The sequence below is a fragment of the Primulina eburnea genome, unplaced genomic scaffold (genome assembly GCF_022965805.1).
Source record: "Primulina eburnea isolate SZY01 unplaced genomic scaffold, ASM2296580v1 ctg87_ERROPOS800000+, whole genome shotgun sequence".
Classification (NCBI taxonomy): Eukaryota; Viridiplantae; Streptophyta; class Magnoliopsida; order Lamiales; family Gesneriaceae; genus Primulina; species Primulina eburnea.
The window spans coordinates 63,885-77,153 of record NW_027331644.1 but is presented as its reverse complement, the minus strand read 5'-3'; the positions used below and the strand labels follow the sequence as shown (position 1 = coordinate 77,153).

The window sequence follows — 13,269 nt, the reverse complement described above, 5'->3', positions numbered from 1 at the left end:
ATGATATTTTTGTAGAAATTAAGGATGTCAATTAGTGCTTAGGTTGACGAGAAATTTGAATTCTTCTAAACTACGTCTGAATTTCATTTTGCTTTAATATGTAAATTTGGGAAAGATAAGTGGCAAGAAAAAAAATTCAATTCACGTTATGATATCAAGAATTAGACTTCAAAAAAAAAAGAGTTGCAATTTGAGGAGGGTCTTAGAAATTGGAGCAAATATAGCCAAAAAAAAAAAGAAAGAGAAAAGAAATGGAGCAATGATACGGCGAGTGTTATGCACGCTCCAATTATCTGTGTTTGAGTGAGAGTTCCGCATTTATGACATTTATTGGTACAAAAGATGAGGTTTGTATTTCGTTGGTTTGGAATTTTAAAATTCCAAAGTGGGGAAAAAAGAGAAAAGTGTGAAGAAATTTCTTATTAAAGTTCCATATATATATATATATATATGTATGTATATGCATAATTTCAAGTTTTTTTTGGTCCAACGTATGAAAACACCTTTTTAAAAAATTAAATATTTGATTTCCACAAAAACTCTATATGTAAATATGTCTACTGAATAATAAATCATAACTTTGATTTTTTTTCCACTAAAGGAATGGTTAGAAAGAACACATCAAAAATGTTTTTAAAATAAAAAATCACATTAATTTTGCAAAAACTAATAGTTTAGTGCACAAAAAAAATATTATAAAAAAATTGCTCACTAAATTTTAGGACTGGAAATTTTTTTAAAAAACTCAAGCAAAAATATATTTAATAAGATGAGAAGCCCGCAAAACCCGTTTAAAGGAAAAAGGCTGAGAATCTTTTTATGTTTAAAGCAATGCATCTTTCTTCAATCTTTTTGGTCTCATAATTATATGTGGTAAATTGGATATGAATCGCATCTTTATCTTGAAAATGCTTAAAAAGATGAGATTGTAAAACATATTTCATATTTTTTCTAAATTGTAATCAAATTTCACGTATCTTCAAATTATCCACTGAAATATCAAAGTCGATATTTATTTATTACCCTTCAAAAAAAAATCGTTGTTTATTAACTTATAGATTTTTAACTCTTAATTTAAGAATACAGAAATTTAGCACATTCATATTTATAAAGAATGAGTCTATTTGTGAGACCGTCTCAAACAAATTTTTACCATTTATAAAAAGGGTTTTAACCTGTTTAGCATAAATACACCAGATCCGTATTGAATAACACAAGCACTGTATCTACTCAAATGCTATAAAAATTTGACCCAAAGAATGTTTCACTTCTTCTTTGACTGGCATGAACATATATACATATATATGTAACTAACAAAGTGAACATAGAAATACATCTCTACGTACGTTAAACAAGAGATCGGACAAAATCGCAAAAGAAAAAATATGTAATAATAGGGGTAAGGGCAATGTAATGCAGCGCTACGAGTATGGGTTCATCCACACTTCTTCATCTGTCACAGTCGCTACTCGATTAGACGTCAACATACAACGATCCAAGGTAATGACATGAACCCAAATGGCTTTGATGTAAAGCTAGTGACTCGGCATTTGAAAGGTTCCTCTGTTATGGCTGTATTGGCTAGGCCAATAAAATGGTTCTTTGGCAGTTCTAGTCATATTAGCGGCCTGGTCCATTCCATATTCTGATCTTTTTCTTTTATAAGAGCACTATTGCAGCCAACATCAAACAAGAGAATGCCAAATGTACTGGCATTAGGAAGAACCTCGTTGCAGTAAAAGATCCGGGAGTCGATAAAGGAAAAGCATAGCAGATCTTATTTTGGTCCTGATCACAAAATTTATGGTCTCAAATTCAGATTCCACACCATCCTAACGACAAAAAATAAAAGATAACGACAAAACACAGCATTTAGATCATATATTCATCAACATGGAACTACCGTAAATAATACTGAGTTTCAAAAGGAGCATTAACTTTTACTTTATCACATAATTCCTTTTCCATGGAACTAAAGATGCTTTTCCCAGTTTTCAAAGTAACGGTTCACCATTGAAAGAGACTAAAAGATTCTGAAGAAAAAAGATAACAGCAGCAATAAGTCAAAGACTTCAGGTGAAAGTAAAAACAAAGTAAATAAATCAAGTTCAGCAACTTTTAAGTGCATGCGAGAGACCTTACAAAACATCCAAAAGGTTAAAGAGGTGAAAAACAGTATGTACAATATCTAAAATTCACATTTCAATCCCTTTTTCTTTGCATATCGACATGGGAAAATTTAGAGATTTAACTCGCATATGACCATGATTTTGATATATAATCATCGTTCGTAGAACGAGAATGTTACGAAAACTAACTTGGTCTCTTGGTGTGAACACTATAAAATTACAAAACTAATTCCTATTTAAGTTAGCCTAAATTTTGAATGGTTATAAACCTTATTCTCATAAGAAAACAAGTACTCAAAAAACTTCCATGAATTATGGCTTTTTCAATTAATGGACGCACATAATCATATAGGACTAAATAAATATTTTAAGAAAATAATTAAAGATACGTGTGCATGACGGCCAGTATATATCATATATGAGTGTCCATTACATGTTTGAAGGTTACTTTACACAATAATAATAATAATAATAATAATAATAATAATAATAATAAAAGGTCATAAATTTTAAATAAAAAAGACCAAGAAATACAATAATGGTCATGAAAAATCCCATTCATCGTGTATTCAAATAACAGTGAGTCGAGAGACCATTCTCATATCAGATCTGAACATGGCTGAACTAGTCACCTTTTCCATGTTGCTTTTAACAAGGTAATGATAGCAAGGAGCTGTGATTTAGTATTTATGCTGGCCATGGGAATAAAGAAGAGGGGATGATGTCATGGAGAACTTGAAAATGCAAACAAAATATTATTTCAAATGCCCACAACTTCATTGAGGATTTTCTAGCGTATGGGTCAACAAAGGTCGAATTTACTGTAACAGGCCAGTCATTTTTGAGGTGGCTCAAAATTAAATAGAGTGGCATGAATAATTGGAAATTATATCACCGTTTTTTCATAAACTTGACTATTTAATTGGATACCAAGCATTTACTAAAATCATGCCATACTATGAAAACAAAAATGTGAAACACATTCTTAAAATGTGACAAGACAAAGAGACAGCATACCAAAAAGGGATTGGACTTTGTTTACTTGAAATAGGTTCACATATAGAATTATCTTCCTTAGATGTTGCATGAACGAGTCTCTGAAACCTCAATGATAATTTTGAATACATCTGCACATCAGATGGCTGCACTTGGTTAATTCCAGCTTTTAAGTGCCCCATTGTAATTTCTGATGCCGATAGGTTCTCCTGACAACAACACAATGATTAACGACTATTGAATGAGAAAAGTTAATATATTATGTGGTCTAAATTAAAAGCCATTTACTGCCTACTTCAATAGCTGTCATTGCTGCTTCACGGCAGATAAGAGAAATATCAGCGCCTGTACATCCCTCTGTGAGAAGAGAGAGCTCACTGATGCATACATCAGAACTACATGGCATTCGGCGCAAATGGACTCGAAATATATCTTCACGATCCTTTTTATTCGGTGGTCCCACGAACAGAAGTCGATCAAAGCGTCCTAAAAGTTTGATAGCTATGTGAGCACTCGAATTTTGGGAAAAAATAAAACAGTATAGAAGAATTCATGGTAATCAGATACAACCAGGACACAACGCAGTTTACCTGGTCTCAGAAGAGCTGGGTCAATCTTATCTGGCCGATTTGTAGCAGCAATGACAGTGACACTACCTCTTTGTTGCAAACCTATCAGTAAAATGTTGACTGATATAGAGATTTGTAACATAGTAACTAACAAATTACTATTAGATAGCTATGCAAACTCCACTTTCATAGAAGTTATCACTTATCAGCATTTGGGAACTATTTGAAGTATGTCACACTACATGTTTCAAATAACAATAGTAACAATAATTATTGAAAGATAATAGATGTCCGGCTTGACAGAAGATACCAAGTAAATGAGGATTTTCTAAGAGAATTTGTGAAACTGTTACCATCTAACTCAACAAGTAGTTGACTCATAACTCGATCACCAACTGAAACTCCATCGCTTTCTTTTCCACGAATTATAGCAAGACCATCAATTTCATCGAAAAATATAATTGAAGGAGCATTTGCCCTTGCCTTCGCAAATAGCGACCGTACAGCCTTCTCAGATTCACCAACCCATTTGCTAAAAAGTTCAGGGCCCTTTACTGCAAGAAAATTCAACCCCGCTTCAGAAGCTACTGCACGAGCCAAAAGAGTTTTGCTGCATCCTGGAGGACCAAAGAGCAAAATTCCTGTAGGGGGACGGGTTCCAATGCGCTTGAAAGCATCCTTGTGCTTTTGAGGCCACTCCACAGCTTCCATTAATTGCATCTTAACCTCCATCTGGCCACCAACATCTTCCCAGGAAACCTTGGGAACTTCAAGAACCACCTGTTAATAGCAAGCAAATGCAAAAAAGAAGTGATGTTGATTTTGATACTTCTGGTCATGAACTACCGTATTTTCTCTATAATATTGTTTTTTTTTTGGATTTTTATGAATTCAACAAGCTAATATTCCGTATGCTCGGCGAAGTCCAAGACTTCAATGAAGCAATCACATAATCTTAATAAAACATAAAGAAAACATTGACTATAGTCCCTCAAGATACTTTATCTAGATAGCAACATACAAATTTAGGCTATGCCGGTCTTTAAAAAAAATTAGGCTATGCGGGTTGAACAAGGGCAAACCCAAACTTTTCTCCTTGGGAGGCTAAATTTAAGTGAAAAAAGAAAATTATTAATAAAAAACCGACAAGTCAAAAAACTGTTTATATTATGTTTATCCTTTATTCTCTTAAATTACATATCTTTTAATTTATTTGCACTCTTTTGCTTTTTGAATAGTAATCTTGGAAATAATGATACAAAATTTTAATATATTACCATCCTAAATTTGACAAGACAAAATTAAATATTTTCTAAATTTAACAGACAACATTAAACTATATTTTAATAACTAAACTTTGTTTTGAAAAACAATTGCGTTAAAATTCGAAGGCTAAATGAACAGTAATATTATTTTCATGATGTGGGGTATAATTTGTTTATTTAATTTAATAAAACACTTAATTATAGATTTAATTTATACTTATAATATGATATACTATCCACCACACTACATAACACTATGTCAGGCTTTCCCTAAAAAGCTGGGACGCCTAAACCCAAATATCACGTCACCTACTTCTTAGAGTACAACACAAACGCAAAAAATCAAATAGAAAAGGAACTGCAAGGGATTAGAGATAGACAGATATTTACTGGAAGAAAATGGAGATTTAACTGTCAGCCTGACATCTAAGACAAAGTTCTGAACCTTATGACAAAGGATATCATCATATCAAGAATGAATATATATTATTGCAACCAAAAAAATAGGCAATAAGCTCACCTTGGGTATGAGAGTAAAACAGATGACATGTACTTACCTCTCTCATAGCACTCGGTCTTATTCTATCTCTAGCCTTCTCAAAGTCCTCGGAAGTAACTTTTAAGTCACCCTTTGGAGCGCAAGCCCCAGTTGTTCCAATTCCATCCATAAAGTCTGATGAGCTTACTATTTCTGAATCATGGGAAAAAGAAGCCTCCAAATTACTATTATTAGAATCTCCCAAAACTTGACAAATATCCATATCACTGCTCAAGCAAACAATATCTGAGCGACTAGACGTTGAACTAACTGAATCATTGGCAGCAGTTGAAATTTTGAAATATGGTTCTCCAATGCAGACATTCAAATTAACAAATTGTCGAAGGCAAACCAATGCTGCTTCATTGCAAAGAGCAGCTAAATCAGCACCAACAAAACCATGTGTGGCCATTGCAAGAGTTAGAACATCCTTGTCAGAAAGTGAATGCTGCATTTCCCTAAGAAGTGCGAGCAATATTTCATAACGTTGTTGAGGAGAAGGAACCCCTGTGTATATTTTAATGAAACAGCAACAAATTTGAATCAGGTTTCTTAGAATCAGTCAGTTTTAACTAAATCTAAAGATGAAAATCAATACCAACATAAGTGCACTGTGACAAAATGTTACTACCTCCATCCCAAATATACAAAATGCAATTCCATTTTCGGCCGTTCCACTCATATAGTCAAGTTTCTACATTTAGTATTATTTCTTCTTATTTTTACTAATATACCCCTGTTATTAAGTATTGAAAAAATGTGCAACCATTACTTGAATGAATTAAATAGAGATAAACGAGGAAATTTGTTTTAATTTTTTTCTACTAATGATATTATTAATTTGTGTGAAAAAACAAACAAGTTTATATATTTGACACGAATACGGTATTAATCAGTGTGACTATCCACATAATGAGAATGGAAAAAATTTCAATGAGTATACGTTCTAGTCTATTCTAGCTAAAGCATTCTTTTCATTTGTCTTAAAAAAAGACAAGTGTTACAATGAAATCATACAGAAATAATGTCCATGAGAAATTTGATTTCTTGCTGCCATGGCCTTGAAGCCAGAGCATTATTTCATTTGTCTTAGAAAAATATGGAAAGAGATGGAAAAAATCACATTCTAATTATATCCCAATGAAAGGATGTCCATAAAATGCCAATGTCTTTATGCTACATAAAATCCTTTTCCTTTATCAACTGAAACCATGTAAACACTCTCTTCTATTACTTGTTTCCACATTTCTCGTCCTTGAGAGAAAAAATTTGGCAAAAAACATATAGAGTATGACTTTCAAAAGCATCACCTAGGAAACACAATTACAGTTGGTTAATACAGGAGTCAAGCATAAGAAATCCTGCAAGTAGAAACATCTAAAATGCGCAAACAGGCCTCCAAAGTTTTTGTGTAAGATTTAACTGGAGTAGCTCAAGGGGAAGACAGTTAGTTGCATAGAAATCACTGAGAAGTGTCGTATCCACATATTAAACAAAAACAGATTTGAAAAAAAATCAACAAACCAATTTCAATTTCTCGGTCAAGCCTTCCGGGTCTCCTGAGCGCAGGCTCAATGCTATCAGGCCGGTTTGTTGCAGCAACAACTAGTATCCCATCAGTTCTACTCATCCCATCCATCAGATTTAAGAGAGTAGCAACCATTCTTTGAGAAACCTGGTCTCCTCCATCTTTGCGTGCAGGTGCAATTGCATCCAATTCATCTATGAAAATCTGCATCCTAAAATGTTAAAATACTTCCGGTCTTCCACTAAGGAATAATGAAATTGTATTTGTCCAAAATATAGTCTTTCTTCGGTAATAGTATGTAAAATTGTGGAAAATATTATTATTTTATATATTCTGAGAATGCACACCTGTACATACGCAACAAAGAGTATGCTATCCGTACGAATCAGGAAGTGATGATATTCTCCTACTAAACTTAAAATATTAGACTATCCTATTGAATCAGATCAAAACACTATCAAATAACTGAATTACAACTGATTTGATCCTAATCTACATAGTAAAGCATTAAACTGCCATCCAATGGTGAAAATAGTTAAGTGTACATGCAATAGAGTATTGCCCTTGCATTGTGGTACAAGTTTCACCTTGCTAGTAATAAATCAACTACACGTGTCAATTCAGCCCATATTCAACAACATATTTACAACAGTTCCAATTTGGTCCAAACATGAAATTCCTGAACAAAATTTCAAAAACTAAAACATAACAATTAATAGCTACCTCGAAGAACTATAGAAAACATACCCAGTAAACGATTTATACAAATATGTATCGATAAAATAGCATAACATTCTCTGGTGTAAAATGGCCTCGTATACTTGGTGAATTTTGTATAATCCAACTACCTTGAATAACATTTCTCAACTTATCTTTACCAGTTGGACATTAGTTGTAAAGAAATAAAAAGATCCAAAACCAAAATTTATCTACTTTTGTATATAAGAAAAAATATAGAAAGCAATTTACCACGGCGGGCACAGCAAGGCTGGCTTTTTTAAACACTTCATCCAATGCTTGTTCGCTTTCTCCTTGGTATTGACTAATAATTTCAGGTCCACTGACTAAAAATAAGTTAACACCTACATCATTAGCACATACTCGAGCCAAAGTAGTTTTTCCTGTTCCTGGTGGGCCATGAAGAAGCACTCCCTTTGTGGGACGTAGACCCAAGCTAAAAAGTAAAAGCAATCACCACATGTATAGTTGAAAAAGAAAGATGTAATAACTTTTCTCTACAATGTCAAACTTTATTGCATCTAGTCTAGTAGTAAATATGTATTAACTTGTAGCAATAGATAAATGCAAATATGATGCTATAACTGATGCCCCACCAAATATGATGCTATAACTGATGCCCCACCTTGGTCAATACGCTAATACTCCTTATGGACGTCCAATGCTCAGCACACATTGCTGACAAGGAGGATGATGTCATTCGACAAGTTTCAAAATACATAATGAGCAACACTTTTGCTTGAACACAAACAAGGAGCTCCTACACAAAAATTTGCTTATTGTGATGTTAGCACAGCTTCTCCTTGCTGTTCTCCATCGCATTTCGTACGTGTAAAGCATACATGACTTTAAATATAGAGTTGGACATCACTGAGTTTTATAAAACATGTATTAATATGATATTATGATGATATGGTGAAAGGACCTCGGATCTAGGGAAAATAATGATACAGCAGTGCAATCAAGGAGGTGCAGGGTCCATAAGACAAACCCAACATGCAGTCCAGCATAAAACAAAAAGAATTCACCTTTGTGTGTTGTACAACTATCAAGATCAAGTCCAACCAACTCAAGGACAAAAGAATCAGGTTAGATTGTTATCGAAGTGAAAATATATACCTTGCAACCGAACCCTTCACAGCTGATGAAACTATAATATCTTTCAGAACGGAAAATTCTTTGGAAAGGCCTCCCAATTTTGAAACGCTGACTCCCATACTCTCTATGTTACTTCCATGTCTAACTTCAGGATGCGTCAGAGAGCTTGTTACTGAAGTTTCAACCATAGAATTTCTTGGTAATAGCAAGTGCACTTTTGTTCCCCGATCTACAGAAAAAACACACACCATGCCTTTGCTTAAGTCCGGAGCTCCAGTGGCAGGACCATTATTTCTATTATTCAGATTCTGACCAACTGAAGACAATCTTTCAGAACCTATCACCCGGAATACACATTTCCTTGAAAGTATTGGGACTATCACAAAATTACCACGGAGTAAACTTCGTGAAGATAACCATGAGGTAGTGCAAGTTTCTAAAAGTTTCCTAGAAGAATCATCCTCCAAAACATCCTTCACATCAAGAATGTCAATAGGTTCATGAGACATATAAGCTGTCTTTGATGCTAACTTTTTATAGCCTGACATATGAGGTTGCATTGAGCAGGGAGAGCTCACTTTAGGCAATGAAACAGATGGTGTCTTTGGAGATGAAATTTTGTCATTTTCAACGGACCCAAGTTCAACTTCCATGGATAAGTCATAGTGAGATGATGTGACACTCTCCAACTGAAATTTACCCTTCAAACATACCGGAGATAGATATAACTCTTTGCAGCCATCAGATGACAAACAAACATCTGAAAGGCCAGATGGCTTACCGATTCCATTTTCAGTCAACTGCTGAAACTCCACAGGACAAACAAAAACAGTCCTACCAGAATCTGGACAACCCAGTGTACATAAAAGGCTTGAAGATAAGTGTATTTCATTCTTTAGAACCTGTCCACAAAGTAAACATTGATATTCAACAAAAGAAATCGAATAAAGTCGCAAATAACAGCATGAGATGAATGCTTCTGATGACAGCAATCAGATAATCAGCACAAAGAATTCATGAAAAACTAAAGCCTAAACTTACACATTCAATCCACCATCCATAACTTTTATATAAAATTACAGAAATGCTGTGCGACAGAAATATAGAGCATATCCAACACCCAATAATTATGACCAACCTTAGAAGAAGGAAATACAGTTGCCAGGGCAAAAAACCTTCCTGCTTCATCAGAAATATTATCTTCGAAGTCAAACCCAAAATGCGTAGCACATTCATAAGATATGTCGGTCAATGAAAATCCACCCGGAGCTTTGTCCAGAGAAGGCAAGGAAACCTGTGATAAAATGGGAAAATCAACCAAACAAGGAAAATATTGCGAACGAACATTCTAAAATTCCAATCGCTACAACTAAAATGAAAGATTCGACAAATGAAACAAAACAGATGATTGATGTAACTGAAAAATCAAAATGATCCAACTCCTTAGAAGCAAATTCTCGAATACGTACTGCATGTGCATGAAACTCCTACTTCGAATACTCAAGAGAGAACAAAAAACAAGCAGAATCCAAAAAAGATAAGTACATAGGAAGTAAAACAGGGTAAAGGTTTACCAAATTATTAAGAAACAATTTGTTCAAATGAAAAGATGAAAAGAACAATAAAAAAAAATTACCGAAACAACAGATCCCGGGGGAATGGACCTAGAAATCATAGCCGATTCCGGCAGCCAAAGCTTACACCCTCTGGAATCGGAAACGTTTCCTTCCACAATTCTGCCGATGAACGCCGATTTAGCAATGAAAGCTGGGAACTTTGCGGAAGCTTCATCAAGGGATGACGAGAAATCTTCGTCGAACGGCGACGAATTGGAAGAAGACAAAGCTGATGGTGAAGGTGAAGATGCTTTAGAATTTTTCTTCTTGGAAGGCATGTTGAATTTACAGTGAACAGCCAAGAATTTGGGGCAAGCTTTTAAACCCTACTTGGGGTTTAGTATTTATACGTTTTATGGAATTTGCAGTAAATTACAAATTTCATGACAAAAAAATTCAATTATAGTTTGTCTAAACGATATATGAACTTCAAAAAAAAAATTAACTATATATGAACTCTTTATCTTTAGAATAACTCACTCCTAACAAAGAGTTCGTATCAAATTCAGTTTATCTATAATCTTCTTTTTTATCAATATCATTATCTCACTCGTACAATATACGAAAATTTATTATATATAATTTATTATTAGAATTAGTGACTATGAGTGTTTGAAGAATTTTTAAAATATAAATCAACTAAATTGATTATAGATCATACAATTAAAAAATAAATAAAATTTACTAAAATCTTTTTAAATATAGCATTTGTTGGTGAATTTGTTTGGCTTCATTGGAATTTTAAAGGAACCATTGGATCATAAAGAGGTAGAATAAGTAGAGAGTTTATTCCATGAATGTTGTGACTTTTGTCTTGGACGGCAAATTTTAAGTAAAGAGACATGATAAGTTTCTATGTCGTTTCTAAACTTAGTCGAATACAACCCATAAAAAAATATATCTACAACTCATTTATTTTACGTTCATTTAAATATTTTTTAAAAAAAATTGGAGTTTTTATTTTTTGGGTTTGAATATAATTGTTAATGTATCAAGAAGAGATAAAAGATTATATAACATGTTAATATTTTTTGAAAGAATCAAAATCAAAATTATGTACATTAAAGATAGATAGCTAGATTTCATTCAAGAGGGGGACAATCACAACTAACCAACTAACGAACTAACTATTAGAGTAAATGCTCTGCAAGACAATTGTTGGTTTGTGATTTTATTGACTCAGTTGTAATAAACAATCTTTATTTTAATATAATTCATTATTTCATAGTTTGTTATTTCTTTATATGTATACTCATGTTATCAAACATAGATAAAGACCTTGATTATACTTTAATACAAATGAATCGTAATTCGATATTGAAACTCGTTTGTAAACACTGTATGATCTAAATTCGTTCCTAGTCAATTCAGCCGCCTAAAACATGGATAAAGGTCGTTTGAGCTCGAGACTAGCATCTGTGATGTTGTGTACTGCGTTTCTTGGTAAGGGCATAGAGATGTCCAAACATGCAGATGGGTAGTCATATGATGATTTTACCGAACAACCTTCCATCAAACTTTCCAAGTGGTTATCATTCATCGAGAGGATAAGTCTGTGGTTGTGATTGTACACCATTAGTCCTTACGACCTCGGACAACACTGATGTTCTATATGCTAGGGCTGTTATTTGACTCGTTTACCGGCTCCAAGAGAGTCATCAGATGGTGAGGTTGGGTACAGTTGCGACACATATAGGATCCAGTGCATTGTAGTCAGAGATTTACCGCTCACCTGCGGGTGTGGATATCCTATGTGATCTGATGAAATAATAGTGCATGGAATCTCTGACCAGAGTATGAGATGTACATTGGAGAAGAAGTTCTATAATGGTACATGCAATGCCACTATTTATATGTCTCACATAGTTATCGAATTAATATGCAACCCTCGGTGAACCAATGGTTGCAAATTCGATCGAGATGAATGAACCGTACTGTACGTTAATCATAATCGACTGGTTCTTGCAGGCACTATCAGTGTTACCTAGGGAATCATGGGGCGATGCTACAAGACGCTCTTACCATGGTTCTATGGGTTTAATCAGAAATATGATTTCTGATATTCTGATGATCAATTGTTGATACATAGAATGAGGCAAGTAAGGGTAAGCCCGAATAATGTCCTGAACCACAAGTAGTTGTGAACCCACGGCTAGCTGTATCCCTGAATCATTGAGGGTCACACAACTGGATCATTTGTTCTCGTTGAGAGAATAAATTCAAGGAGTTGAATTTATATTATGATATAGTAAATTCAAGGAATTTAATTTATGATAATTAAATTTTGAGAAATAAATTCAAGGAGTTGAATTTATGAGATAATAAATTCAAGAAGTTGAATTTATGAATTTATAAAATTTGAGAGTATAAATTCAAGGAGTTGAATTTATAAAATCTGATAATTTCATTTATTAAACTCAAAAGTTGGTTTATTAAATATTAAATTTTGGAGGTGATAAAATTCAAGGAGTTGAATTTATAATTTAAATAATAAATTCAAATGTTGAATTTATAATCGATTTAATTTATTAAGATCGAAAGTTGAGTTTATTAAATACTAAATTAAAATTGGTGAGAAGTATGTTTAATGGGCTTGTAGGAGTACAAGTCCAACATACTAAATAATTAAAGTTCTTAATAGACTTTGATTAATTAATTAAACTAGTTGTAGTAGTCCAATTAATTAATCAAACCCATTAATGTAAATTATGTGAATTAGGTCATGGCTTAATTATAATAGATAATAATCAAGCCATAAACCTAGCCTCCATCATAGTGATTTTTGAAAAATC

At 33.4% G+C, this 13,269-nt stretch overlaps 1 protein-coding gene across 3 annotated transcripts; it reads right to left on the bottom strand.

Moving 5' to 3' along the window:
• Positions 1-1,248: 1,248 nt before the first annotated feature.
• Positions 1,249-10,818, bottom strand: LOC140822498 (calmodulin-interacting protein 111-like). 3 transcript variants are annotated; one of them, XM_073183266.1, is made up of 11 exons: positions 10,498-10,817; positions 10,000-10,155; positions 8,883-9,763; positions 7,995-8,199; positions 7,022-7,229; positions 5,517-6,004; positions 4,048-4,474; positions 3,716-3,796; positions 3,421-3,611; positions 3,147-3,334; positions 1,249-1,788 (listed from the first exon to the last, which is right to left on the bottom strand). In XM_073183266.1, the coding sequence occupies exons 1-11, from the start codon at positions 10,753-10,755 to the stop codon at positions 1,716-1,718; spliced, it is 3,156 nt and encodes a 1,051-aa protein (XP_073039367.1). In that variant the 5' UTR covers positions 10,756-10,817; the 3' UTR covers positions 1,249-1,715. The 3 variants fall into 3 exon arrangements, with proteins under 3 accessions (XP_073039367.1, XP_073039369.1, XP_073039368.1); XM_073183268.1 differs by lacking the exons at positions 10,000-10,155; positions 10,498-10,817 and having other exon boundaries at positions 1,250-1,788; positions 8,883-9,562; positions 9,643-9,765; XM_073183267.1 differs by lacking the exons at positions 1,249-1,788; positions 3,147-3,334 and having other exon boundaries at positions 4,178-4,474; positions 10,498-10,818.
• Between the last annotated feature and the right edge of the window lie 2,451 nt (positions 10,819-13,269).

Excerpts from the sequence above, each read along its gene's own strand:
- LOC140822498 (XM_073183266.1), bottom strand. The coding sequence starts at position 10,755 with ATGCCTTCCAAGAAGAAAAATTCTAAAGCATCTTCACCTTCACCATCA. Across the intron at positions 7,230-7,994 it reads GCCTTGCTGTGCCCGCCGTG|ATTTTCATAGATGAATTGGA; the intron begins GTAAATTGCTTT and ends TTTAGGATGCAG. Across the intron at positions 4,475-5,516 it reads GACCGAGTGCTATGAGAGAG|GTGGTTCTTGAAGTTCCCAA; the intron begins GTAAGTACATGT and ends TGCTATTAACAG.